Source organism: Ixodes scapularis, unplaced genomic scaffold, assembly GCF_016920785.2.
Source record: "Ixodes scapularis isolate PalLabHiFi unplaced genomic scaffold, ASM1692078v2 PGA_scaffold3__209_contigs__length_174095766, whole genome shotgun sequence".
Classification (NCBI taxonomy): domain Eukaryota; kingdom Metazoa; phylum Arthropoda; class Arachnida; order Ixodida; family Ixodidae; genus Ixodes; species Ixodes scapularis.
In genome coordinates this window covers 42807254-42834310 of record NW_024609868.1, presented here as the reverse complement: position 1 = coordinate 42834310, position 27057 = coordinate 42807254, and the positions used below count along the sequence as shown (strand labels likewise).

General features: G+C 48.5%; 1 protein-coding gene across 1 annotated transcript in view; it reads left to right on the top strand.

Annotated features, from left to right (window-relative positions):
• LOC8033638 (transforming growth factor beta receptor type 3) overlaps positions 1–27057 on the top strand; it is a 74254-nt gene that overhangs the window by 29936 nt on the left and 17261 nt on the right. The window contains exons 3-11 of the mRNA XM_029993067.3: positions 73–200; positions 2473–2649; positions 3924–4092; positions 11590–11713; positions 20099–20279; positions 21803–21989; positions 23850–24098; positions 25215–25564; positions 26450–26689. Of these exons, the coding sequence (XP_029848927.2) occupies positions 73–200; positions 2473–2649; positions 3924–4092; positions 11590–11713; positions 20099–20279; positions 21803–21989; positions 23850–24098; positions 25215–25564; positions 26450–26689 (1805 nt within the window). The remainder of the gene's footprint in view (positions 1–72; positions 201–2472; positions 2650–3923; positions 4093–11589; positions 11714–20098; positions 20280–21802; positions 21990–23849; positions 24099–25214; positions 25565–26449; positions 26690–27057) is intronic.

Genomic DNA, 27057 nt, shown 5'->3' with positions numbered 1-27057 from the left:
TTCCTCCCTATTCTCCCCTACTGAGCTCTGCAGACAGGAGAGTGTTTCAGAGTCTTCACGATTCTATTGCAGAACATGCTTCATTGGATGAAAAATGTGACTTGACAGCCCGGATGGAGGGCGACGTGATACGGCCCTTACTCGAAGTACAGTCCAAGGTGACAGGCTGCTTCAGCAAGAACGTTTCACAAAGGTCTCAGGTGGGTTTGCCCATTCACCCATAGAACCGATAAAAAGAGAATTATCAGGATTATGAAGCGACACTGGAGGAAAGGAACAGCCTGTTTCAAATATTTGAGCATACTGAGATTAAATCTGAAATTTAGGTCTCCTTTCGAATTTGTAGAAAAAAAACAGACATTGCTACAAAAAAAGACTATAATTGAATTATGATTTTTGCTCCTGCCAGTTGCTTGACTTCAGACGATAAAAATAAAACTGCATATAAAAATAAAAGTGCACATCTGCCATTTGTCCGCTCTGATCAACTCTGAGGTACCGGGAAGTGATGTGATTGCTGCGCCATATGAGCCAAACTCTGCCAAAGTGCTATACTCTGCTACATTTAAGCAGAATATCAGAAATTTGTGCCAACAATGTGCCAAAAGTTTATTCCTCTGTCTTATCTCAGGCCCCGCTACACTGCCGTTTAGTGACGGTAGGCTTGTGAGAATTTAGAAATTTGTGGTTATCAATTCAAACTACATATTATTCTATACGGCATTTGTATAGAACACAGACAGCACTCTGATGTCGTGCAATATTTTGTCATTGCTTGTCTGTTTGGGAGGGTTATGGGAATCACGGGTTATGGGAAATTCCACTGATAGATTTGAAGTGGTTCAGAAGTGCTTTTATGTTGGTAGTACCTTTATAAACATCTGAGCTCGAGCTAGCATTTACCACTCTAGAGGCAGGAGTGCAGAGTGTTTGCTCCAAATTCTCTAGTGGATTTTCTTTTATAGTTAACTCCCTTGAGTGTGCTTCTTACTGGGCACCTGTGCACTGCGGAGAAGTGGCAACCACGGAGTGTGCGCTGCAATTTTGCTGGTCTCGCTTCGCCGCAGCGCAACCGCGCACTCAAGGGAAAACACCCCTTCAGCGTGGGAGTCATTTCCTCTAAGTTGGGTATTTGGGGGGAAAAAAAAGGAAGGAACTTGGTGGATGTTGATGTGACGACTCCACCTTGTAGTAAACTTTTCAGAATCAAATTGCGACTAGTACATGCAGCTAGCTGCATATGGTAGGCAGTTATCACTATCACATTGATCTATCCCCTCATCTGTTTAGGGGCCCATTCAATAAATAAAATTTAAATTAGAACTAAGTCAGCCTCATTAAGAAGGCACATTTATCGCACACATGCTGATTTTGTGTCTCATAAATCACCACTATGCGAAATGCCGTCTCAACCTACACCTCAAAAAACACAGGTCATAATGTTTTTGCATAAAACTTTCCCTTTTTCTTTGATTACTACTCTCTTGATAACACCATCTCAACTTCTCCGTCAGCGGTACATGACGTAGATGTAATTCTGGATAAAAAAAGTGCACTTAAAAAGCCATGTTTTTACGGTATTGTTACCATGTTTTGGAGTGTTGAGAATTTTTACTCACCTGAGTTTCATGTTTTGCAATCCATGGGTTTTTCTTTTTGCCTTGTACGGGAGCCTTATTTTTCCCAAATTGGATTTCATATTAATTTTTTGGAAGAACACCAATGCCGCTGCTGTAGTAACTCTAGAGCATGTCCAAAAGAAACTTGCACAAATGTTTTGGACAAGACGAGATTTGTCCCTGCCCTGTTGTTATGAAGGAGAAGTAGGTGTGACCTCATCGTTTGGTTCACACGTTTCCACAAGATGTTTGTTATGCCTGCACGATTATTACGTCTAGCACCAATTTAAATGTTCCCGTTAGGCATTTTCGGAGCACCCGCACACTTGCTATAAACCTGCTGCATTTCATTTGTCTGTGCTAGTCCACAATCAGAACAATATTTTAATCACCTTGGGACATTTCTTGTTAATATTTTTTACACAGAATGTGTTATAGGGTTGGGTTTTATGAGAAAAGTGACATATGTTATCTTAGCCTCATAGGGGCTATATTGCTTATATGACCTTGATCTGAAGGATTTTGATGTCACATGACATCGTGACATCATCTGACATCATGACATTACATCACATAACCTCATGACATGTCACAAACACACAGAGACACAAAACAGATGTGCCCAGCTCATTTGCAACAAATTCTGTCCATCTCTGAGTTCATCATATGATCAAGACATGCCTAAATGTTTTAGGATGACCTTGTCTCTTTTTTTAGAACACTGCTTACATTCTGCAATAGCGTGTCTTCACACAGTCATGTCTTAGTTTTTGTTGCGCTGTTATTGCATTTCGAGTACACTCCGTGCGACGGGGGTCTCACGTGTTCGCTCGTCTACTCCCGCCGTGGACAGGAGGTGCACGTGATCCGCGTGGAGGAGCCTGCCGCCCAGGTGCAGTTGCTGGTGCTGCCCCGCTTGGAGCGGAGCACCCACGCAGGACCCCTGGTGGTGCTGCTGTGGACGCCCACCCCCGTTCACTGGCAGCTCGCCACCCAGAGGCTGCCGAATTCCTCCAAGATAGAAGCCATTGTGAGCCTTTACGAGGAAAAGGGAACCGCATACGATTAGACTCAATGTTTTGTACCATACCTGAGATAGAATCTACGCGCTACCTGTGAGAAATTGATCGCTTACAACTATGCTTCGTTTCACTTTAAGTTCGACCCCATCCGACTCGTCAATTCGACGAGCCGATCGAGCAGAGCCAAAAGTGTATCGTCGTGGCGCTCATCGTCCTTGTGCGCTTGCCATTACCAACCTAACCGATTACCTATGCATATTGAATGTAACGTGATCTTGCACTTTCTTCTACGCACGATTGGTTCAGCTCTGGTAATAGCAAATGCAGAAAGACAAGGGGGCCATGACGATGTGCTTTTGGCACTGCTTGATTGGCTGCGGTCAGTCTGGGTGTGAAACGGAATACATGCGAAGTGCAAGCTCGTATGCTTCTTGTGCAGGGGTTGCGATGATGTCAGAACGCCGAGCTCGTATTGGCTGATTGAAAAAAATACTGGGTAGACCTCAAGGCATCTGGCATTGGGGTCTACCCACTATCCTTTCAATCAAAGCCAATCAGAACTCGGCGTCGTTCTGACGTCACCGCAGCCCCTGCGCAAAAAGCAGACAACTTGCTCTCTGCATAGGGTTCCATGTTTTGGAAATCTATTTTTCTTTTAATTCGGGGATCATTTTTCGGCGTTTATTCTTTTTTTACATAGGCAGTGTTTTCTGGAGCCATTTTGCGATGTCAGAAAAAAAAAGATGTTTGTCGAGGCTTGTGTTTGAGAAAACAGGACACGAGCATGGGATTCCCCAACCTGCAGTTAACATGCGTGTGACTCACATACTTCGACGAAGTCTGCGTACCGATAAGCGAAGTAAACGAAACAAAGGACATGGTTCGCAAAGGAAAAAAGCAGCCTGGCAGGCAGTTCAGTGCAGAAAAAGTTTTTGCTGCAAACAAAGATTCTTCCCGTAAAGCGTGGTTTTTTTTCTCATTTAAGGACATCATTAATATAGGGCTTTTCAGTTTTTCCCGTTTTGAATGAAACCAGCTCGGTAATTATTTTTCGGGGTTTATCGGCATTTACCAAGAACACTGAACGCTACTTATAACATTATGTGGGGATCGATAGGCAAAAAATGCTAGTTACCATATTTATCTACTTTTGTTTTGTTGTCTGACAGTAGAATTGCTTGCCTCGCATGCCACGAGATGCAGCATGTGAATGGAGCAGCACTAGCTGTGGCAATTGCAGCTCTGTCGTCGTATTTGTCGAAACCGTTGTTCGCTTTTGCAGGTCAGCGCTGGCTCTGATGTGGTTTCTGGGGCACCGGTGAGCCTGACTGTGGTGAAAAAGACGGGACTGTTCGAAGACCTCCTTGCCTGGACGGAATCCTACTATGGCGTCCTCACTTCTTTTTCCTCCACACGATCTGCAAACTCAGTGGTGCTCAAAGTTGGAGTTAGTAAGTAGACTTGCTCATGTTAGTCTCTCATTTGTCTTTAAATGTCACACTTTTAGCGAATATTTCTTCTCTATGGCATCACTAATCGCAGAGCACAACGTATAATAGGCAAATACGGAGTAAATAATTTATTATCGCATTATTTCTACCGAGTGGTTTCGTTCTCGATTGCTGGAAGACATGATCTCGGGATAACGTTTCAGGCCAGGGAACGCAACCATGGTGGCGGTCACACGGGCTCAAAAAACTTACACGGTGGTCACTTCGTCGTCTGCTCTCTGTTTGGCACATGGAGCGTGCATGTACATGTGCTCTCCACGTGCTCTACTACCTACAAAACTAGAACAGTTATGTCTTGTTAGCCCCTTAGCCGTTTTTACAGCGGAGCTGTTAAGGGCTAGTTTCCCCAGGATTGTGTCCCCCGCAAAGAAATGTCGACGCAAAACTCTGGTTGCCGCCATCGCTCATAGACGGCAGTAGCTGTCCAGAGTGTTGAGTTTGCAGATTGTCCGCTTGCCGCCGTCGCTTGTAGATGGCACAACTTCCCTAGCCCTTCTAGGGTGCCTACATGTCTGTCTGTCTCAGGGTGAAGACATCCATTGTTGCCCTGGATGTGTCAGCGCGTGACGCTCTCGAGTGCTCGGTGCGTGACTTGGGCGGTAAAATGGCGTCTATGCGTTAGCCAAAGCTACGCGCTCGAGCTGACTGACACCGGATTGCGCGCACTTCAAAATGCATAAAAAAAACGACTGGGCGGAAAAATGGCTGAGATGTCACCACTCAAGCAAAAGCGCGCGTGTGTATGAAGGCACTCTAAGCCCTTCCACTCTGGTCTGCCATCTTGAGGCCGGCCATTACTTCATTCCTACCATAGTACAGCTTCGCTGATCTTCCTTCTTCACCAAAGTGGAAAGGCGAAAAGTTTTTTCTTTTCTTTTCTATTTTTGTCAACTTTTGAATCTAAAATACTTTTTAAAATTTTTATTGTATGTGCGACCCAGGCCGCACATGTCTCCACCACCGGTCGCTATTTTTAAAAATGTGTACAGTAAAAAAACACGTGCTGCTATCTCTTGGCAGTGCCGCAAACTATGTTCTAAACAAGCCTGGGTCGTCCAGAAGAGCCAAGGGGCGAGCGAGTGCGCACGGACGAGCTACACTAGTCAAAAACAGCTTGGGGACGGTTCTAGGTGCATGAGCTAGGCTTGCCCAAACCGGTTAAGCGGTTAATGCGGACCCCGGTAATATTGTCACGGGTGGTGACTAAGAAAAACAATAAATAAACAGGAAGAAATTAACGTTTAATGTGGCGAACTTGTGCCAAAAATAAAAGGGTACAAAAGATAATAACAGAGCGTCGCGGGCGTCGAAGTCGGCGTAGCAGCAGAGTCGAACGCTGGGGTGAAACTGATTCCGGCTTGCCCGCGGAGCCGCTTTTGTACACACGTTGGCTTCTGGAGCATTCGACGTAGAAGGTTCGACGCGTAGAACATTCTGGCCTCGAATCAGCTAGACGGTTCTCGATTTCACCAGAACATCACATTACAGTGTCAACAAAAATGCATAGCCGCGGCCAGGAATCGAACTCTGGCCCTTCGCGTGGGAGGCAAGCGCGATAACCGTTAGGCTACGGCCGCGCTGCCTACTTGGCGCGCGGCATTACTCCCCCCTTAAAAAGTGCATCGCCCCGATGCATCCCAAAACAAAACAAAGCACATAAAAAGAACGGCAAACTAAAGAGTCACTTGAAACACATAAGATCCACAGTCCTATCGAGCGTAGTACGGCTTTAGGCGCACGACGTGGACGACTTCAGGTCGTGGTGGGCGGCGTGATGATGTTCTTGTTCCGTCGGGCATCACCTCGTAGTTCAGCTCGCCGAGGCGACGAAGTACCTTGTATGGTCCAAAGTACCGTTTCACCAGTTTCTCACTGAGGCCGCGGCGACGGATGGGCGTCCACACCCACACCCTGTCTCCGGGCTGGAAGTGAACGTCCCTGCAACGAAGGTTGTAGCGGCCCGCGTCGACGCGTTGCTGGTCTTGAATCATGAGTCGGGCGAGCTGGCGGACTTCTTTGGCGCGTTGAGCAACCGCCTGGGCGTCGTCGCTCTCATTGTCAGATGGCTCATGGGGCAGCATTGCGTCCAGCATGGTCGTTACCTTCCGACCATGTACCAGCTGGAAAGGGGTGAATCCAGTGGTCTCCTGAACCGCCGTATTGTAGGCGAACGTGACGTAGGGCAACACCTCGTCCCACGTCTTGTGCTCAACGTCGACGTACATAGAGATCCTATCGGCGATTGTCTTGTTGAGTCGCTCGGTCAGCCCGTTGGTCTGCGGGTGGTATGCAGTGGTTCGACATGGCCGGTGCCACTGAGACGAAGGATCTCTTGCGTCAGCTGGGCCATGAACGAAGATCCGCGATCTGTAATCAGAACTTCGGGAGCGCCGTGCCGGAGGACGATGGACTCGATGAAAAACTTGGCGACTTCCACAGCAGTCCCTGAAGGAAGAGCTTTCGTTTCGGCGTACCGCGTGAGATAATCTGTGGCGACGATGATCCAGCGGTTCCCCAACTTCGAAGGCGAAAAAGGACCAAGTAGATCCATTCCGATCTGCTGGAAGGGTGTAGTTGGAGGAGAAATGGGCTGCAGAAGTCCGGCCGGCCTCGTCGGCGGTTTCTTGCGTTGCTGGCACTCGTGGCATGATCGTGTGTATAGGTGGACGGTCTTGGGGAGCTTCGGCCAGTAATACTTTTCACGAATATGGGCCAGTGTCCGGCTGTAACCAAGGTGTCCGGATGTCGGATCGTCGTGGCACGCTTGGAAGATCTCCTCTCGAAGGTCACTCGGGATTACCAGCAAGCACGGTGTGTTGTTGTCGCCGAAGTTCTCTTTGTAGAGTACACCTTGTCGGATGGCGAAGGTCGGCAGTACTCGTGAGAAGACACGTGGCACGGTACTCCTGCCCCCTTCCAGGTGCTCGATTGATGCGCGCAGCTCAGGATCGTCCCGTTGACGTCGTGCCATATCGTCGGTGTTCACTGCTCCTAGGAAGCACTCGTCGTCATTGTCGTCGCTGCAGCCGGAAGGGGTTTCGACGGGGGCTCTGGACAGGCAGTCGGCGTCGCTGTGCTTGCGGCCTGACTTATAGACCACTGTCATGTTGAACTCTTGTAGTCGAAGACTCCATCGAGCGAGGCGTCCTGACGGGTCCTTCAGGTTCGCAAGCCAGCAGAGCGAGTGGTGGTCCGTGACTACACGGAACGGGCTCCCGTACAAGTACGGACGAAACTTCGTTATTGCCCAGACGACCGCAAGGCATTCTTTTTCAGTCGTGGAGTAATTTTTCTCCGCCTTGGACAATGTCCGACTTGCGTAGGCGATGACTCGCTCGATGCCTTCTTGCACTTGGACTAGTACTGCGCCCAGTCCCGCGTTACTTGCGTCCGTGTGAATTTCTGTTTCCGCATCCTGGTCGAAATGTCCAAGCACAGGAGGAGTCCGGAGTCGTCGTTTCAGTTCGTCGAATGCCTGCTGTTGCTCCTCGGCCCATTCGAACTTCTCGGCGTCCTTCGTGAGATTCGTAAGTGGTGCAGCAATCCTTGCGAAATCCCGAACGAAGCGTCGATAATAGGCACAAAGTCCAAGGAATCTTCGCACGGCCTTCTTATCTGTCGGCGCTGGAAATGCCGCGACGGCGCGAGTCTTCTCGGGGTCTGGGCGGACGCCTTCGTTACTAACCACGTGGCCAAGGAACTTCAGTTCGTCATAGGCGAACCGGCACTTTGACGGCTTGAGTGTGAGTCCGGCGGTCTGAATGGCTTGAAGAACAGCTCGGAGTCGTCTCAAGTGCTCGTCGAAGTCAGCTGAAAATACTACGACGTCGTCAAGGTAGACGAGACAACTCTGCCACTTCAGCCCTGCCAGTACGGTGTCCATGACACGCTGGAAAGTTGCTGGCGCCGTGCATAGTCCGAAGGGCATCACCTTGAACTCGTACAGTCCATCCGGCGTGACGAAGGCTGTCTTCTCTCGGTCCCGTTCGTCGACCTCGATTTGCCAGTAGCCGCTCTTCAGGTCCATCGATGAAAAGTATCGAGAGTGGCGCAGCCGGTCTAGAGTGTCGTCGATGCGGGGGAGTGGGTAGACGTCTTTCTTCGTAACCGTGTTGAGCTGCCGGTAGTCCACGCAGAACCGAAGAGTTCCGTCCTTCTTCTTAACCAGCACGACTGGAGAGGCCCATGGACTGCTTGAAGGTTGGATTATGTCGTCATTCAGCATCTCTTGAACTTGCTGATGGATCACCTCCCTTTCCTTAGCGGAGACTCTGTACGGCGATCGATGCACAGGGCGCGCGTCGTCCTCGGTAACGATGCGGTGCTTGGCAACCGCGGTCTGGCGCACCTTCGACGACGTCGCAAAGCAGTCGCGGTATTCGGCGAGGAGGTTAACCAGCTGACGCCGTTTAGGGTCCGGAAGCTTAGGGTCAATGTCGAGCTGCGCTGGCGACGTACTGTCTTGCTGGGGCGGCGAGGATTCGTCAGTCATCGCGGTGATTTCGGCGGGGTTTCGGAGTTTCTCGACGTGGCCCACGGCTGCACCTTTCGTGAGGTGTTGCGTTTCGTTTCGGAAGTTCGTCACGAGGGCCACAGTCCGCCCATCCTGAAGTTCAGCTACTCCCCTTGCGACGCCTATGCCTCTTCCCAGGAGCAATTGGAGGCTTCCCTCGAGAAGAACTTCGCCACAGGAAGCTTCATCGATCCCGACAAGTACGAAAACACTCGACCGCGGTGGTAGGTTTACGTGGTTTGCGAGGACTCAGACCGTGGGTGTCGTCGCTTGGGGTTCCTCTGCTGGTGGAGCAGGTTTTCGTAGCGTCAGCCGGTTTGTTCCGAGGTCGATGACGGCGCCATACTCGCAGAGAAAGTCCATTCCGAGGATAACGTCCCTCGAACAGTCTTGCAGAACGACGAACTTGACAGGGCACGTTTCACCGTGGATCTCGACGCGAGCAGTGCATCTCCCGACTGGTGTGAGGAGATGTCCTCCGGCGGTTCGTATTTGGGGTCCATCCCACGGCGTCATGACTTTTCGAAGGCGGCGGGAGAGCCTCCCACTCAAGACTGAGTAGTCTGCTCCGGTGTCCACGAGTGCCGATGCGTCGTGGCCGTCGATAACGACGTTTAGGTTGTTGGACACCGTTGCAGGGGCGTCGTAGCGATGCGTGGCGTCGGGAGAGTGGGAGCGCTCCGGCGTTTTTGGAGGCTCTTTACTCGGGTCGTCTTCGGCAACGGCACCTCCAGGCGTTGCCGCACTTAGTTTTCCCGACGAGATAGGGGGGACAGGCTGTCACGGCGCGACCGACGGAAAGGCGACGCGGAACGTTGGGGGGATGGAGAACGGGAACCCCGTGGTGCGGTGGGCGCTGGTGACGGAGGGCGACGGAGGTATTCCTCGATGTCCCTTGGTCGTTCTTCAGAACGAGGTCGACGGTCGTTTGGAGCGAATCCTCGCAGGCCGAGCTGGCGGTAGGGGCACCTCCGGTAAACGTGGTTAGCCTCCCCGCAGTGGAAGCACACCGGGCGTCCGTCATCCGTGCGCCACACGTCGGTCTTTCGGGGTACGCGGGGCTCCGTGCAGGCTTACTGGACTTGGTCGTCGTGGCGTCGGTTGTGCTGCGGTGCAGGAGAGTGACGTCGGGGCGGCGCAACATAGGCGCGAGTAGGAGGCGGTGGCCGTCGGGCCACTGCGGCGTAAGTTAGCGTGGGTTCTTTGGGGACTGCCCCGCTGATGGAAGCCTCTGGTTGGATGGCTCTGTGCACTTCTTCCCGCACGACCTCGGCGATGGAGATCGAGGCGGGGCGATCAGTGTCGGGTAGAATTTTCCGGAGCTCTTCCCGGACGATGTCCCGGACAATTTCACGAAGGTTGTCAGCGCGGATGCGGCCCTCGTCGATTCGGGAAGATGCCAGCGTCGAAGCAACAGGCGTGTCGGGGAGTCGGTTGTAGTGGCTGGCTCGGGCTTGCAGGGCACGCTCGATGTTCGTTGCCTCGGTGACAAAATCTTCGACAGTTGTCGGAGGGCTGCGGACAAGGCCACCAAAGATGTTTTCTCTCACGCCCCGCATGAGGATTCGTAGCTTCTTCTCTTCTGTAGCCCGAGGGTCGGCGCGGGCGCTCAGGCGCAGGACGTCCTCTATGAAGCCGGTGACACTCTCGTTGGGGCCCTGGGTTCTGGTTCGGAGTAGGTCCTCGGCTCTCTCCCGGCAGTGGTGGTTGATGAAGGTAGACTTGAGATCGGTCTTGAAAATGTCCCACGACGTCAGGGAGAACTCATGATTCTCGTACCAGTGCTTCGCGGTCCCCTCGAGCGAAAAATAGACATTGTGCAGGCGCTGCTCGTCGATCCAGCAATTGTGGCGGGCGACGCGTTCATACTGGTCAATCCAGTCTTCGACGTCTTCGTACTGCTCGCCGTGGAATGGAGCCGGTGTCCGAGGAGCGACGGGTAGGTAGACGACGCTAGGAGCGGCGGGGGTCTGCGACTGGTTGGCCATCGTCGGCTGCCTGGTCCTGGGTGGTAAAAGTCCGTATTCCGGGTGTAGCCCTTGGGTGCGGCGACTTGATCGAGTCTCAATCTGGTCTTCGTTGGGTCCTCGGGAGCTCGGGTTCGGACTTGTACTGCGGGAACTCGGAGGGCTGCGCTGCACGGACATGCGGTACCCCGCACCTCCACCAAAATGTCACGGGTGGTGACTAAGAAAAACAATAAATAAACAGGAAGAAATTAACGTTTAATGTGGCGAACTTGTGCCAAAAATAAAAGGGTACAAAAGATAATAACAGAGCGTCCTGGGCGTCGAAGTCGGCGTAGCAGCAGAGTCGAACGCTGGGGCGAAACTGATTCCGGCTTGCCCGCGGAGCCGCTTTTGTACACACGTTGGCTTCTGGAGCATTCGACGTAGAAGGTTCGACGCGTAGAACATTCTGACCTCGAATCAGCTAGACGGTTCTCGATTTCACCAGAACATCACATTACAGTGTCAACAAAAATGCGTAGCCGCGGCCAGGAATCGAACCCTGGCCCTTCGCGTGGGAGGCAAGCGCGATAACCGTTAGGCTACGGCCGCGCTGCCTACTTGGCGCGCGGCAATATGGATACTCTGCTGTGTAGGCCACATTTTTGGGGATGAACTGGGTAAATGCATGCATTTCCATTTCGTTATTATGAACAACTCACGTTCTGACTGCTTTTTTTGGAGGAATGAGACATCACTGCACTAACTTTAGCTCTTGCTGATAACTTTTATTCAGTCGCACTAACAAAAATGTGCAGTTGGTTAAGATGCACCGTGCGGTGTGTAAATTCATGCTGCCTTTATTATGTTTAATCGGGGATTACGCTTCTTATTTTTTCTATCATTTGTTTTTGTGAAGATGCCCATCATTATCATGAGAACGGTTTGTTCCCTAACTTGCCGTCGTATCTCCAGATCAATCGGAGCCGGCCAGTTGTAATCGCACCAGTTTGAGCCCTCTCAGTCACGTGGCAGCATACCTGGTTGAAGTGCAGGATTCCGAAGGATGCAGTCGGCCGGCCACTGCCGAGGAAGACAGGTTTGTTCCTCTTTTTTACCTCATCCGCTGCATTGTGACTGTATTGCTCGCTTTTCTTTCTGATGTTTCGATTAGTAGCATTATTTTGTTTATTCTCGTGACTTGCTGATGAAGAGAAACAAGAGGGATCTGGATATGCTTTAATTTGCATCCTGCGGTGTAATTTGGTAAGCTTAGGGAGATTTCTGCAGCTACATCTACTAAGGCCAACAACTTACTAAAGCTGAGAATGGGAGATATTTGTGGGCATACAAAACAGCTATAAACACAAAACTGTATGCATCTCACAGATAAGAGGAAAGCAAAAAGTGAAAACCGTTTACAACTCCCTCTAACGCCGAATTAGAGCTCAGTTCTTGAGGAGGAGTAGGGAAGGGTACTGGGTCACGTGACCTGGGGGGTCATGTGACCTCGGGGGTGTCACATGACCTCAGGGGGGTCATGTGACTTCGGGGGGGGGGGGGGGGGGGTCACGTGACACCCTCCCTCCCCAAGGTCACCGAAGGTACCCGAGGTTCTCCCAAGGTCCTCCCGAAGGAACCCGAGGTCCTCGCGAAGGAACCCGACGTCCTCCCGAAGGAACCCGAGATCCTCCCGAAGGAACCCGAGGTCCTACGAGGTCCTTCCGAAGGACCCGAGGTCCTCCCGAAGGAACCCAAGGTCCTTCAAGGTCTTCCCGAAGGAACCCGAGGTCCTCTAAGGTCCTCCAGAAGGAACTCGAGGTCCTCCCGTAGGACCCGAGGTCCTCCCGTAGGACCCGAGGTCCTCCCGTAGGACCCGAGGTCCTCCCGAAGGAACCCAAGGTCCTCCCGAAGGAACCCGAGGTCCTCCCGAAGGAACCTGAGGTCCTACCGAGGTCCTCTTGAAGGAACTCGAGGTCCTCCCGAAGGAACCCGAGGTTCTCCGAGGTCCTCCTGTAGGAACTTGAGGTTCTCCTGAGGTTCTCTTGAAGGAACCCGAGGCCCTCCCAAGGTCCTCCCGGGGTCCTTCTGAAGAAACCCGAGGTCCTCCTGAGGTCCTCCCGAAGGAACCCGAGGTCCTCCAAGGTTTTCCCGAAGGAAAAACGAGGTCCTCCCGAGGTCCTCCCGAAGGAACTCAAGGTCCTTTGAGGTTCTCCCGAAGGAACCTGAGGTCCTCCCGAGGTCCTCCGAGGTCTTCCCGAAGGAATTCGAGGTCCTCCAGAAGGAACCCAAGGTCCTCCCGTAGGACCCGAGGTCCTCCCGAAGGAACCCGAGGTCTTCCCGAAGGAACCCGAGGTCCTCCCGAAGGAACCCGAGGTCCTCTGAGGTCCTCCCAAAGGAACCCGAGGTCCTCCGAGGTCCTTTTGAAAAAACCTGAGGTCCTCCCGAGGTCCTCTTGAAGGAACCCGAGGTTCTCCCGAAGGAACCCCAGGTTCTCCGAGGTCTTCTTGAAGGAACCCGAGGTTCTCCTGAGGTTCTCTTGAAGGAACCCGAGGTCCTCCCGAGGTCCTATTGGGGTCCTCCTGAGGTCCTCCCGAAGGAACCCGAGGTCATCCCCAAGGAACCCGAGGTCCTCCAGAGGTCCTCCCGAGGGAACCCGTGGTCTTCCGAGGTCCTCCCGAAGGAACCCGAGGTCCTTTGAGATCCTCCCGAAGGAACCCGAGGTCCTCCGAGGTCCTCCCGAAGGAACCCGAGGTCCTCCTGAAGGAACCCAAGGTCCTTTGAGAGGACCTCGGGTTCCTTGAGGAAAATTTACCCATAATGCACCGCGCGGTTACGCCGACGCCGCTGAAGCCAGAAACGGGCGCCTAAGAGCTGCGCTCTAAAATATCAACATAGTGCTTTGCTGGAATAACAAATCCATTATTTAATCTTAATAGTGTCTTCTTCTTTGACCTGAAAGTTTCTTAATTTTTCCCCATCACAGTCTCAGGTGTTATGACTAATTATCGCTGAATCACCTGCATACATGCTGTAATTTCTATTATTTAATTTTGACTGAATTTTGCAAGATATGTATAGTACTTTAGGCTTCTTGAGTAATGAGCATGTTTGGTGTTTCTTCTATATATTTATTTTACCTAATAACATAGACACATCTTGAACCTCATGAGCCTTTTTGACCCAGTATTCATGTATAGCTATTGATGCTCGGATTAATATATAAATATTGACACTTTATGACTCCATCCTTGTGAGGAACTTATTTGATGTGACCGAATTAGACTGCAGCTCTTGAGGAGGAGGAGGGAAGGGTACTGAGGGGAGCATATGCCCCTCCTCCCTAAATTTTATGCCTGCAAAATAGTTTTGGGGCCCACACTCTGCAAAATTTGCAATATATGAAGCCCCCAAATATAAAGTCGTTTACATTTTGTAATTTGTATTGAAAAAGTGGTTATTTTATAATAAAAGTAGCAGTAATATATTACCAAATAACTGCTGTAAAAACTTGAAAGTAAACATTCGAGAGAATTCTCTCCGGTTGTGAAAACAATAAATAAAGGACGACAACCAACCAAATCCTAAAAATAGAGACCCTATGTTTTGAGGCCTATTCTACTCTTCAGGGGTAATTATGGCAATTGACATAGACTGTTGGAAAAATGCCAATGCTCATATTAACGCAAAGCCTTCTTTGTCCAGGTGTTTGACATTTCATGAACCCCAAAAGTTAAGCCTGGATGAAAGTGTGGCCGCGAGGCTCGACACCGATTGCTTTTGAGTGGGGGAGAAGAGACCATCGCAGTAAAAAAGCGTAGGCGGGAATTGAACCCAGACCATTTAGATTATGGAGGAGTTTTTTTCCATTATGTCTTGACACATCGCTGTGAGTTGAAGTGCTGTTTGGTGGAAAAGCCCTGCGGGGCATCCGCTCTGCGTCCGGCAATAGCGACTTGACACCCTGTCACCCGTTTTTAAAACCCGGGTCAGCGCCGGTATCTGCATTCCAGGAGTTGCTATCGAACGCATACGCCACGCGTTAAGTCAGTTGCTAAACTAACTGACGAAGAGTGCTGATCGAGAGCATAGACACCGCTCGTTTCATGGACAACACAATTGCTCAGCAATTCGCTATGCATTTTTATTAGGAGTGTACGAATATTAATTTTTTCGAATATGAATAGTTAGTTTCGAATATCGAATCGAATATTGAATAGTCGAAGGCAGGTGCAGTTATTCACAGCATTTTTATTTTCACATGTCGGAACTGCAGTTATTTCCCAGGTATTTGATCCAAAGCTTCGCCAGACTTGGATATCTTAAGCACCCGACAGTTCGCCACCACTCACACGGATTACTTTCTCTCTTTAGCAGTGCCTCCTTTGCATACACTACAACTTCTTATTCTGAAGCTGAAACCACTTTGCTTCCCTTTGCACTTTTGGCTAAGTGGTCAAATGCTTGCCAAACATTGCTGCCGGCATTGAGCCTTGCTCTTTTGACTGTGTTGCAACTTCCGGCTGGGTTTCTTCAGGCGATATTTGTGAACGGCTTCTGTCAGAAATTCTTTGGAGCCGTGGTCTTCCACGATGCTGTAAGGCTGTAGATCAAGTGCCACCATGGCAGCCAGCTTGTTATTTAGCGCTCGCACCCTCCTTCTCTGGCAGGGGCTCCGTGCGGCGCATAGAGTCCGTTGATCTTTCCTGGCGTACCAGCAGTAATCCCACAATGCTCTTTCAACAACGCAAGATGTACTTTAATTAAGATGGTTGACAAGGGGCGTTGTCCTACCTGTGGGCGCTTTAAGCGTTGACTCGCATGCTGTACATTGCGCCATCGATGCCGTCACCCTCGCAAAATATCTCCAAATAGTGCTCCTCTCTTTTCGTTTTGGTGCCGTTTCCCGTTTGTTTCTCCGCTTCGCAGACGGTTCCCCACAAACACCTCCATCCGCCATAACACAGGTGGGCGAACGCGAAAGTGAACAGTCTAAAAAGTCAGGGGTCACAAGGGCACAGAAACTTGCAGATCACCGATGGCACCAGTTTCGGTTGAAGTCACCATGCAGCTATGTCGCTGTCAATGGGCCTTCCTTACCGAAACCGAAGCCGAAAGCAAAACCTACGCTTGTGAATTCGTTCACCAATATTAGATTAATTTCGAATATTTGTGTTACGGCGAATATTCATAAAATACCAAAGACATAGTTTACAAATCGAATACAAATATTAAAGGAGCTGTGCAACCATTTCAGGGCTTTGCTTAAATAATTATGGAAGTTGATGCCTGACACTTCTGAAGTGAACTACAGAAAACAGATTTTGCCTGGATACCCTAGTTTTTATCTAAAAAAACAAAAAAGATCCCCGTTTTTGCCATCTCTCAACTCGTACATCGTCTTACGGGTCACGTGCGCAGTGACGTTGATGGGGTAGGCGCGGGGTTCCGGTAAAGTTCTTTCTTTAGAGCCATCAGTGAGCAGCGAGAACTCATCCGCTCGCGACCGCATGAGCACGTGCTGGCGGGCGCCGCGCAAACAATATAGTAAAAGGAAGAAAGTCTCATCCGGGTCCGGCCATACCCATCCGGCCCTGTCCCCCTTCCCCTCCGGCTTCTGGCGGCTGTTCGCGGTAGCAGATAGAGCTGCCGGTTTTGTGGACCTAGGATAGATGGCACCACTAAAACTCTGTATAATATAAGTTTTGTCGATGATACCAGGTTTTTCACACATTTATATACATGTTGGAACAAGATTTATAGAAAAGTTACCTTTTATCGAGCAGGTATTCCCACAACTTGCTATCTTTCTACAAGATTCCCCATTGACGTCATGCCGCATGTTTCTCATGGCCGCCGCTCGCAGCTGCAGGTTGTGGAATATTCTAAGTTTTGCCTCGCTATTATGCGGCGGAATCGCAACATTTCGATAAAAGGAGGTGTGTTTTCTGTTATTTGTGACAAGGTGAACAATATCAAAAGCAGAAGATGCCAATTCTTTCACCGTTAAAATTGTTGCACAGCTCCTTTAAATGTATAATATTCGATTCGTATTCGAAATTTCAAATATTCGCCCACCCCTAATTTTTATATTTCCTGGCATCGTTTGAATGTGCCAGGATTCAATGAAAAGTCTTATGTTGGGAATTTGTTTCTGCATCAATGATGCTGGTGTTGTTGCAAGCAGTCCGGTGGACTCTGTTGTCGTGGTGCTCAGCGACTGCGCTTCGCACATGGTCGAATTTGCGCACACCGTTTTTGTGTCTGTGAATTCTTTCATTGAAGTTCTTCATCTTGCCGATGTAAGTGGCTGGGCAATCCGCGCAAGGGATCTTATAAACTATGCCTTGCTTTTTTTTTTTTTTTTTTTCGGTGGGCGATCTTTTGGTTAGGGCATGACCTGTCCATGCATAGACATCGGCTTGTGGGCCACGTTGACTCCTTTTTCGGCCAGCACGCGTGCCAGCGATTTGCTTGTTCCTTTAGTGTAGGGTACGCAGATGCACATGGTTGAGAAAGGCTGTGTACCTGCTTGTGGCTGTTGGTGTCGGCTCGGGCTTGACGACAGGCAACACTGTGGATAATGGTGCTCATGTACCCATTCTTCTTTAGATTTGCGCAGATGGTTTGTTCTTCCTTTCTTTTGTTTGTTTCAGACGAGCATACTATAGCTTTTGCCCTAGAGAACAGTGTCCTGACCGCCGAAGGTTTGTGACAGGTGAAGTTTTGTCACATGCCGGGTGATTGGAATCTAACTGAAGATACCATCTAATATGCATGGGTTTCCTGTACGCAGAAACCTTTAACTCTTCATGTTCTCTTGTCACGAGCACGTCGAAAAAGGGTAGGGTGTCGTCCTCATCCCTTTCACGTTCCTCGGTGAGCTGGATGGCCGGTTCAACGGATTTGACGTGCGAGAAGAATCTTTCCACTTCAGACTTTTGAAAGATGCAGAAGCAGTAATCTACAAAGTGCAAAAACACATTGGATGTTGCTGCAAATGACTTCAGGGCATCTTTTTTAATGGCTATAAACTGCTATAAAATAATTAGAAATGCTTTTATGCAAAATATGTAGCTTTATGTTTCGGAATATCGTGCAAGAAGTGCAAATGTGGATAACCACTTTTATCTGACATAGACAGTTTATAGTGGTGGGCACCACTAGATAGAATTCACTCATGCAGATCGAGTGATTATGTATCTTGCTATGATGTAATCATTCTTCAGTCGTCAGACTCGAACATAGATTTTGATACAGCCTGTGCTCTGCTGTGTTGCTGGTATAAGATGACAGGATTACAAACTTTTGATTCACTGTTGAGACATTAAATTTTATCACAAACAAGCTGCTAGGTTCAGTAACAAATAGTTCTAGGAACGTAGTCTGACTAGTAGTCTTGCATAGGACCACCCATAGCTACCACTGACTAATACAGTGGTTCTCAAATGGGGATCCGCAGACCTTTTAAGGTCCCTGAAGGACTTCCTGGGGGGTCCCTGAAGTCCCTCAAACGTCAGTTGAAACTCAGCAATTAAACTTTTTTTTTATGCTGGCTGTTTTAGAAAGATTAACAAACTAAATCATATGTGCTGAGTGAGTAGGGCTTTTTAGCCCTACTCACTCAGCACATATGATTTGATCAGCACATATGATCAGCACATATGATATGAAAAAAACTGAATGTGTGCAAACCAAGTTCGAAGCAGAGCTTCGAACTTGGTTTGCACACATTCAGTTTTTTTCATCTACCTTTTTGCCATCGTAATAATCTAATAACCCCCCTCCCACCGAGTGGCTGGGGTCCCCTGTCACTTTTGCTGACCAAGGGAGGGCTCTCCCCAAAACATCAATGGTTCAGAACCACTTGAATAGTGTAGTGTCCTGAGGACACGAAGAAAGGGTCGACTAGTCCATTCGAACGTTGAACGAAAAAGCGTTTTTAATGCGAGTCATAGGTTGCCAGATCACGTTATGGTATGTACAGTGTTGCCAACATAAAAGCAGAACACAACATCATCCCCCCCTGAAAAACAAAACAACTAAGCAAAAAATGGCTCATTTATATGAAAGTCCTGCAGACGGGAGGGACGCCGTCGTTCTCTTGTCGACGGTCCTCTGCAAGGTCCGTCCGACCACGTCGTTCCTCGAGCCTGTGTAGGCGCGGCAGAATCTTCCAGTCGAAGTCCAACAACGGGACATTCATCTTGTGACACTTGTACCGGCGATGTCAAAACTTCCCGACTTTGTTCTTCAATGGAATCTGGTCCAATCGTAATTTGTATTGGCGTCTCCGAAGCTGCTAGGCGATGTTCGTCAACCAAGTCTGCGCCTCCAGAAACTTGACATGGTGTTGCCAAAGCTTCGCGATCCTCCCCAACGGAGTATTCGCCTTGGTTGTCCGAGACTGTTCGCCTGGCTGACTGCTCTTCATCTCCAGGAACGGGTAGCAAGTGTAGCAACCGTTTACTTCTTTCCGTGACGCACTCCTCAGGCACAGCCACCAGCTTTGAGGCATTCCTGCTGCGTCCGTCTTCCAAGCGGAAAGTGCCTGGACCCACCTGTTTTTGTATTTTCAGTGGTCGGGAATATGATAGCTCACCCTTACCGCCATTTGTGGGTTTACGAACCCGTACGAAATCTCCCTCTTTGAATTTTGGAGTTTTGGCACTTCTTTTTGCATCTGTATACTCCTTCGTCGAGCGCTGCTTGCTTTGGACACGAGCTCGTAACTGTTCCATTGCCGTGGCTGGCTCCTGGAAGAAGTTCTTTGACGGAAGGCCCATGATGTCAAGTCGGGTCCTTGGTTGACGACCGTGGAGGAGCTGAGCAGGAGACACTCCTGTGGTTGAGTGTGGGGTAGACCGATATACGCACAAGTAGTCCACGACGGCTTCTTTAAGCGGTCGTCCTTCCAAAACTGCAACTTGAATAAAGTCCTTCAGACTCCTGTTGAATCGTTCGACCAACCCATTGGCCTGTGGGTAGTATACCGACGAGACACAGTGCTTGATTCCTCTTTGGTTCAGGAAGTCTTCAAAGAGCTTTGACTTGAACTGTGGCCCGTTGTCTGTTACGAGTTCTTCCGGATAGCCCTCCCGACTGAACACGCCTCGCAAGAAATCTATCACCGCTTGTTTTATGTAGTGTCCTGAGGACACGAAGAAAGGGTCGACTAGTCCATTCGAACGTTGAACGAAAAAGCGTTTTTAATGCGAGTCATAGGTTGCCAGATCACGTTATGGTATGTACAGTGTTGCCAACATAAAAGCGGAACACAACAAATAGTATATAAAGAAATGTGCACGCAATGTCTCTTGGTAAGAACAGGTTATGAGCAGAGCAAGAATGGTTCACCTGCTCAATTCACTTAAAAACCAAGTTTCAACAGTTCCAAATACCTCAATATTTTTTTAGACCCAGTCATAAGTAGAGAGATCCAGTAAAGAGTACTGAAGATCTTCTGGCCAATTTTTAATTTCAGGGAAATTCATGTGGTGAAGTTGGGCTCGTCTTTGAGCAAGAGCTCGGTGGTGGTGCAGCTCATGTCAAAGCCTGGCTCTGCTCTTGAGAAATCCCAAGTCCTGGTTCTGAAGTGTGAATCCGATCTCGAGAAATGGGAGGTGGAATCGGAGCCCGGTGTTCAGGGCAACGTCGAGATAATGGTGCGTTGTTCTCTTTCACTACTACTATAAGGCAGTCATCATTTTGTCTCGGAACGGCCACGGCAATTATAGAATGAGGCTGTGCTCTAAAACTGACTTAGAGCCAGATTTTGATTTGATAAAAACTGACCGAAGACTGGTTGTATATCATGCAGACTCTTCATGTTTAAAATCCAACCAAATAAGGTGTTCTAAAAATACAGTTGAAGTCATGTTGTAAAGATAGTCAAATTCCTACACCAATTTTTGCACATAGCCTTATCTTGTAAGGCTAACAACTATGGTACTTAAACTTTACTTGTGTACCTCTCCATAAAAAAAAAAAAGAGGTTGCACAGAGGTGTACTACTGTGTAGCTTAGGTCCCAAATTACCTTTACAATAAAAGGTTTAATTACAATAAAAGCATTACAAAAAAAAACAGTTGTGCAATGCATTTATAAGCTGTTGATTGACATCAGAAAGCCCAAAAAACTAAAGCGTACCAAAGTAGCGTGCATGAGAGAACCCGTGGTCATTGACAGAGGGCAGGGGAAAGTGTGTGTCACTATAGTATGTATATTCGTCTTTTCCTTAGTTTCTTGTGCATCTTTCGCTATTTCTTTCCCTTTTAAAGCAATGGGAACCAGAGTGTAGGCAAAGCTCTACTTTTGGCCAAACTTGCTTGACCAACCTTGTTTAGCCTACCTCAGCAGTTCTCAAATTGTGGTCCGCAAATGCCCAGGGGTCCGCACTGATTCTGTGATCACTCCACCGAGGATAAGTAAGGCACTGAACTGTAGAGATTTAGATCCCCAGACTGAATATCATTGCAACTACCATATTTTCCGGTGTATAAGGTGCACCTGTGTATGAGACGCACCCCCTCTTTTTGCAAGTTTCTAAGTAACAATTAGTATATAAGGCACACCTGTGTGCACCGCCAAAAATAATGAAAAAAATGTGCTTCTTGTGTATGAGACTCATAGTTGTATAAGACGCACCCCCCACTTTTCGAAAGTTTCTAAGTAAAAATTAGTATATAAGATGCACCTGTGTAAAGAAGCACCGCCGAAAATTCTAGAAAAAAAGTGTGCCTTATACTCCGGAAAATACGGTACTATAATAAAGTTCTCATGCGTTGCCGTGTAATTTTGCTGGTTTCTGGTTGTCAGTGCTCTTCTGACGAAGCTCTCGGACTCGTGTTGCCATTTTCACTTTCCGCTGCGAGACCACTTTGTCTGGACTCGCCCACAGGAGGCCAAAGACAGTAAACATGATTTACGTTCAGCCAGGTTGACGACTTCCTTCGATTTATGTCGACATAAGTTTTTCAATGCATGGAACGCATTATTGTCGCACAAGCATATTCAGTGGGGGTCTGCAAATGACCTCTAAGACAAGTTGGGGGAGGCGGGGTTCTGCAGTGATGCAAGAGTCGAGATGTGCCGCCCTAGATTATTGGTTATACACTCTCTACTTTATCCCTCTCTGATGTGACACTCTAATTTAAGACATGTGTCGGTTCTCTTGCGCCGCACGCAGACCGAAAATTCGGTCACCTCGGAGGCCACCTCATACCTTTTGGCAGTTAAAGTAAGGACGGTGCCCTTGCCCGAACGATCCGGGGACCTCCTACACACGGTGCGTCGCTTGGTGGGACCTGCCAACTCCTACGTCCAGGTGGAAAGGGCCACCAGAATCCAAGTGTACGTGAGCGGCAGAGGCCTCGGTGAGCATCCCCCACACACCTCCCGCACAGTTTTTAAAATTGCGTCGTACATTTGTTTAAACGGCGGGAAGTCACCCTAGTACGTAGTCGGGCCCAGCGGTCGTCTGCTGTCTCCGCCGTACTCAAGAAATTTAGTCAGTGCAGTACCGCTGCTATCCTGGGGTCCTTAGCATGCATCACCCGGTACTGACATGTGACCGCAGGCAAGCCGGTACGACGCGCCGGATTGAAACAGGCACAGGTAGGGGTTGAACCCAGGATTACTGGGTTGTGCGGCACAAGCTTTTGCTTCGTGTGCTGGAGCTGCGGTGCATCGTCGAGGCTCGGCCACCAATCCCCTTTATACTGTTTTGTCCATGCTTTTCGGGGGTCGCCAGAGGCAGAAGGGCTCCCCATTGCACCCTTAGGGCTTTAAGGTTGGTCCTCACATCGGCATTTGAGCGGGTCCGACTGTGTCGTGCCCGCTTGAAACCGCTCACGATGAGAGAACATGCTAGTGGATTTAGAGTTCAACGCGAATAGTGGTTTTGGCCGAATATTTCTTTTTAGTTGAATATTGAATAGTTTCTTCCAGCCTTTCACTACTGTTGCACCGTGCTTAAACGAAAATCCAGCTAAACTCGTGACGGTTGTTCCCAAGCTTCCACTTGTCCATTTATAAGCTAATTTTAACCTAGTAATTGTATTTATGGACTGTCACCTCAGAAAGTCGGATGCCTTGGGACGGTAAGTAAACAACGGATTTGACATAAAATTAAACCTATTGAGATGCACAGCTATACGTAATTGGGTGGATTTACAAATCTTGCTATATGCAAATATTCTTTCTTCAGTCTCGAATTTGAAAAAAAATAAAGACCAGAAATGATACTGCAGTTTGTTGGGGCATCTCTGCACCACATTACTCTCATGTGACAGCCAGTTTAATTTTGAAAATTTTACTGCGATGTAGATATCAAGATTAACAAAGTTTCCGTTTATTTTTAAATATACCAGATGCCTTAAAAGTGTGCTTTTTCTCCCAAGCACGCAATTCCGATATTCAAACTTTTCCAAGCGTTGATCGCGGCGGGTTTCCCCGTTGAGTGCGCTTCTCACCAAGCAGCGGTGCACTGCGGAAAAGCTACACCCACTGAGCTCACTTTCGCGGGTGCTGCTCCTTTGCAGTGCACCTGTGCTCAGTTAGAAGCGGGCTCAACGGGTCTAACTTGCCGCGATCAACACTGAAAAGTAAGAATTTTGCAGTTACTCTTGAAGCGAATATCGAATAGTGTATTATTCAAAACTGCTGTTAGAAATTTTGAATATAGTCGCTACAAATTCTAATTTTCTATGCATCATTATTTCACCATGGGCCTGCAATAATTCCGACAATGCTATAAGTGACTGTTTCTCATAGAGAGTGCATGGATTTGATTTTGCAAATACTACAAAACCTTCAGCCTAGTTATACGCAGATCAGAAGTGTTCTAAGGCTGCCCGATAGATGGCACCAGTGTGGTCTCTCGTCGTAAGCAGTCGGACTCAATCAGACTCTTACGCACATGCATGAACCAGCCTTTAGGGAATTATTTCTCTCAACTAGAATGTCGCTTCTGTTCCCGTTCTAAAATGCAACCTGAGATAGGATTTTCATTAATGCCACAGTGCTAATTCTAGTCACTTATTTGGATGTAGTATTGTAATCTCTGCTATGTTCTTTGTTAGGGATTTTTGTAGCAAGTCGGAACGATTGGTTTTCCGCATTCCACGTGAAAATAAATACAGAATCTTTTCTGCTAAAAAAAAGGGTCTTATTTTTGAGTAAATATGGTAATAGTGGTGGGTTTCTTTCACTGACAGTTTTTGTTTTGGTTTCAGCCAGTGGAGAGCTGAAGGATGCCAATGCTTCGGCAAGGTCCTCCTCCTCCTCATTTTCCTTGCAACATTTCATTTCCTCCGTACCTGAGAATGGCAAAGTGAAGGAAGACTCGGCGGAAGAGAATGGAACCCGAGACGTGGAAAGAAAAAGTGGGGACACCCCTGCCTCCAAAATGCGCCCTGCCTTCGGCATCGGTTCTAACGGGCACCTGCTATGGCTGACGGGCAGACGGCGTGAAAACACCAAGGGTGCGTAACCTGAGAATGTTGTGCATGCAAAGGTATGAGGAGGTGCTTGAAGTCAAGTGCACAAGTACCACGGCATTCTGAGATCCTTAAAAGAACCTCTAGGTGTTTTTGTTTTATTTAAGTTTGTAGTTATGATAACAGATGTTACATGTACCCCAGTTAATATGATCCTGCATTGTTTCATCTGGGATACAAGACTATATCAAGGTTATATCAAGACTGGCCACTTATTTTGTGTTTCTGGCACTCTTTGTACTATTGAATCCTTGTTGTAGGTTTTTCTCAATTTTATGACTCTGCCATGAGATCATTGTAGTATAAACGACACTTAAACATACACAGACACAAAATAAAGAAGAGATATAGAGGTTCAGAACAAATGTTTTCTAAACGCAAAACTACATTTAGCTAGGTCATTTGCTACCACTTTACATATTTGGGGCTTTTAGAACAAATGTGTGCAATTTTAGTGCATGCTGGCACAAAATTTCTCGCTCGCATTAGCACATGCTATGCAAGAGAGTTTTAAAATAGCATTTCAATGCCGCGGCGCAAAAACCCAAGCACCTCGTGCTTGCAACACCACTAGGATACAGTAACAATTTTTATTTCACTGAAGATCGCAGTCGTAAGGATACCGCTGACGTCGCACTCACGATGGCCACCAAAGCGGCAGCAGCCGTGTTCCTGGGAGCCGTCATTTTCTAATTGTGCTCGTCTTGGCTTTAGCCAACTTCTCGCACATCACGAATTCACCATAGAGGAGCGCAAAGGAGCCTTGTGTACGCACGCAATTTCCAAAGAATGGCGAAGCTAATGTAGCTCAGCTAGGTGCAAAACGCGGTTAGTGTTCGGCGTGTGCGCAGTGGCAACAACGCCATTCTTTGCATACACAAGGCATCTGTGTACGCTATTCTAAAACTCCCTATTAACATTTTTGTCATTGCAAAAAAGTGGCGTTGTAAACACACACACAAAAAAAAAAAAGAGGGGTGATTAGTCTTTTTTTTTGTTGTTGTTCTACTCTCTCAGTTTTTATACTCCACACCATGCTGCTTGCATATCCCGTGCGTAACGGCCGTCGTAATAATTGAGCCCTCGTCCTTTCGTACCCAGACACCAGCAAAGAACGCCACCTGAGAGACAGCTTGCGCCTGCGCCTGGCACAAGACATGGCCCTGAGCTGCCTCTCGGAGAAGGTGCAGGTGGCCTTTCCCAGCCCTGCCATAGAGTATGTGTCGAGGCATGTCTCGGGCCAGGCCCCCTCCGAAGAAGGGGCTGCCCCGCTGACCCCCCGCCCCACCCCTAAATCTGACGGAGGTCCCGTCCACGTCGTCCTCACCCTCAAGGACTCCTCCTGCCGAGCCCGCAGGAACAAGACGCACTATATCCTTGAGTCGCCGCTCAGGTCATGCAACGCCAACATCGTGGAGTCGTACACCGGTGCCACCGTCTACCGTCACGAGGTGAGAGGGCTCGCAGCCTCGGTACTTTTCTCGGCAACGTACCGTGTCTTGGATAGCAGCGTGTATGTACCTGTTGCAGTATAAACTCGTTATGACGGACTTTCATAGTGACGGAGATTTTGGTCTGTTGTGAAAGGAGTATGCAGAACGCAGATACTCCTACTACAGACTTTGATGTGGATTAGGACTGGATTCTTTTGCTTACCAGCGAGACTGATGAAACATGAATGGATATTAAAAAAGAGCTGGCTTATTGAGTCTTCCAAACTTTTTAAAGGTAATGATTTTTTATTGAGCTGCCCGATGATCGTCATCACTGCGCGCTTTCGATTGTACGGGGCGCCGAGTGGGGTGACATATCAGTTTGCAAAATGGATATTTCATAATGGATATGTTGCTACCGAACCAAAGCCGCGTAATGTCCGACTGCTGTCGAAGAGTCCGCTAAATGGAATGGTGAACTACTTACGGACTTTCTAATATAGTCTATGATATTCGAATGTATGTTATAACCAAATCTGTAATAAGCGAAGCATGCCAAATGGTATACATAGGACGACCAACCAAAACTTTACAAATCGGTATGTTATGACCGAATGTCTGCTGTAGCCATATCTGTTATAACGAGGTTATACTGTGTATGCCGCCAGGCATTGTTTCGTTTAATTTAGAGTCGCTCGGCATTGATAAGATGCCCAAACTTGCCATGTTCCCAGCTCCGCACTTAGCCAGCTGTATCCATTTTCCCGAGGCCTTCTCCCAAGCAACTTTATTAGTCGTTCTAACAGTCTCACTATCCCGTTGTCGCCGTGACCCTAGTTGTCCATAGGAACTGACTTTTATATTCGTAACTAAACATAAAAATGCTGGCAACACTCTCTGCAGGTCCTTATATGGTTGCTAAGAGACAAACAACGATCAAGCACCGAGTCAGCCACGGGAAAGGAGGCATTTCTCGACGACGAAGATGGAAACTGGGACGACGGGTCTGGATTCGGAGTGATCAATGGAGACGGGAAGGGTGCCATGGCAAAGGAACTGCTCGTTGCACTCAAAGTGCAGTGCTTCGATGCAGAGCAGGCAGGCAAATCTGCTGGAGTGCACCGTCTGATCGGCTCCGGAGAGGTGGGTTACTGACCAGATGGTGGATTCTCAGACCCAGAACACTCCTGCGGGTTCCCCGAGCATTCAAATTTCCTTGACAGTCTCTGCCCCCAAGTAAATCGGTTTTCCTCCACGTTAAGTGCTATTCTAACAGATCTGGGCACCGATTGATGACTAACTTTGAGCCAGACACTCCCTAGTATATGCATAATTGCCTAGCTATATACAAGGTTTATATGCTTCTTCGCAGCTTCGCTGCATCAATGCCAATACCGGGAATTGTTCCTTGACTGCCATCCAATCGAGATAGAAAAAGGTTCAGAACCATAGAGATGCATTTAGATAGTGCCTATATTTGTTGGCTTGCACACCTGATCATGACTGCGGTA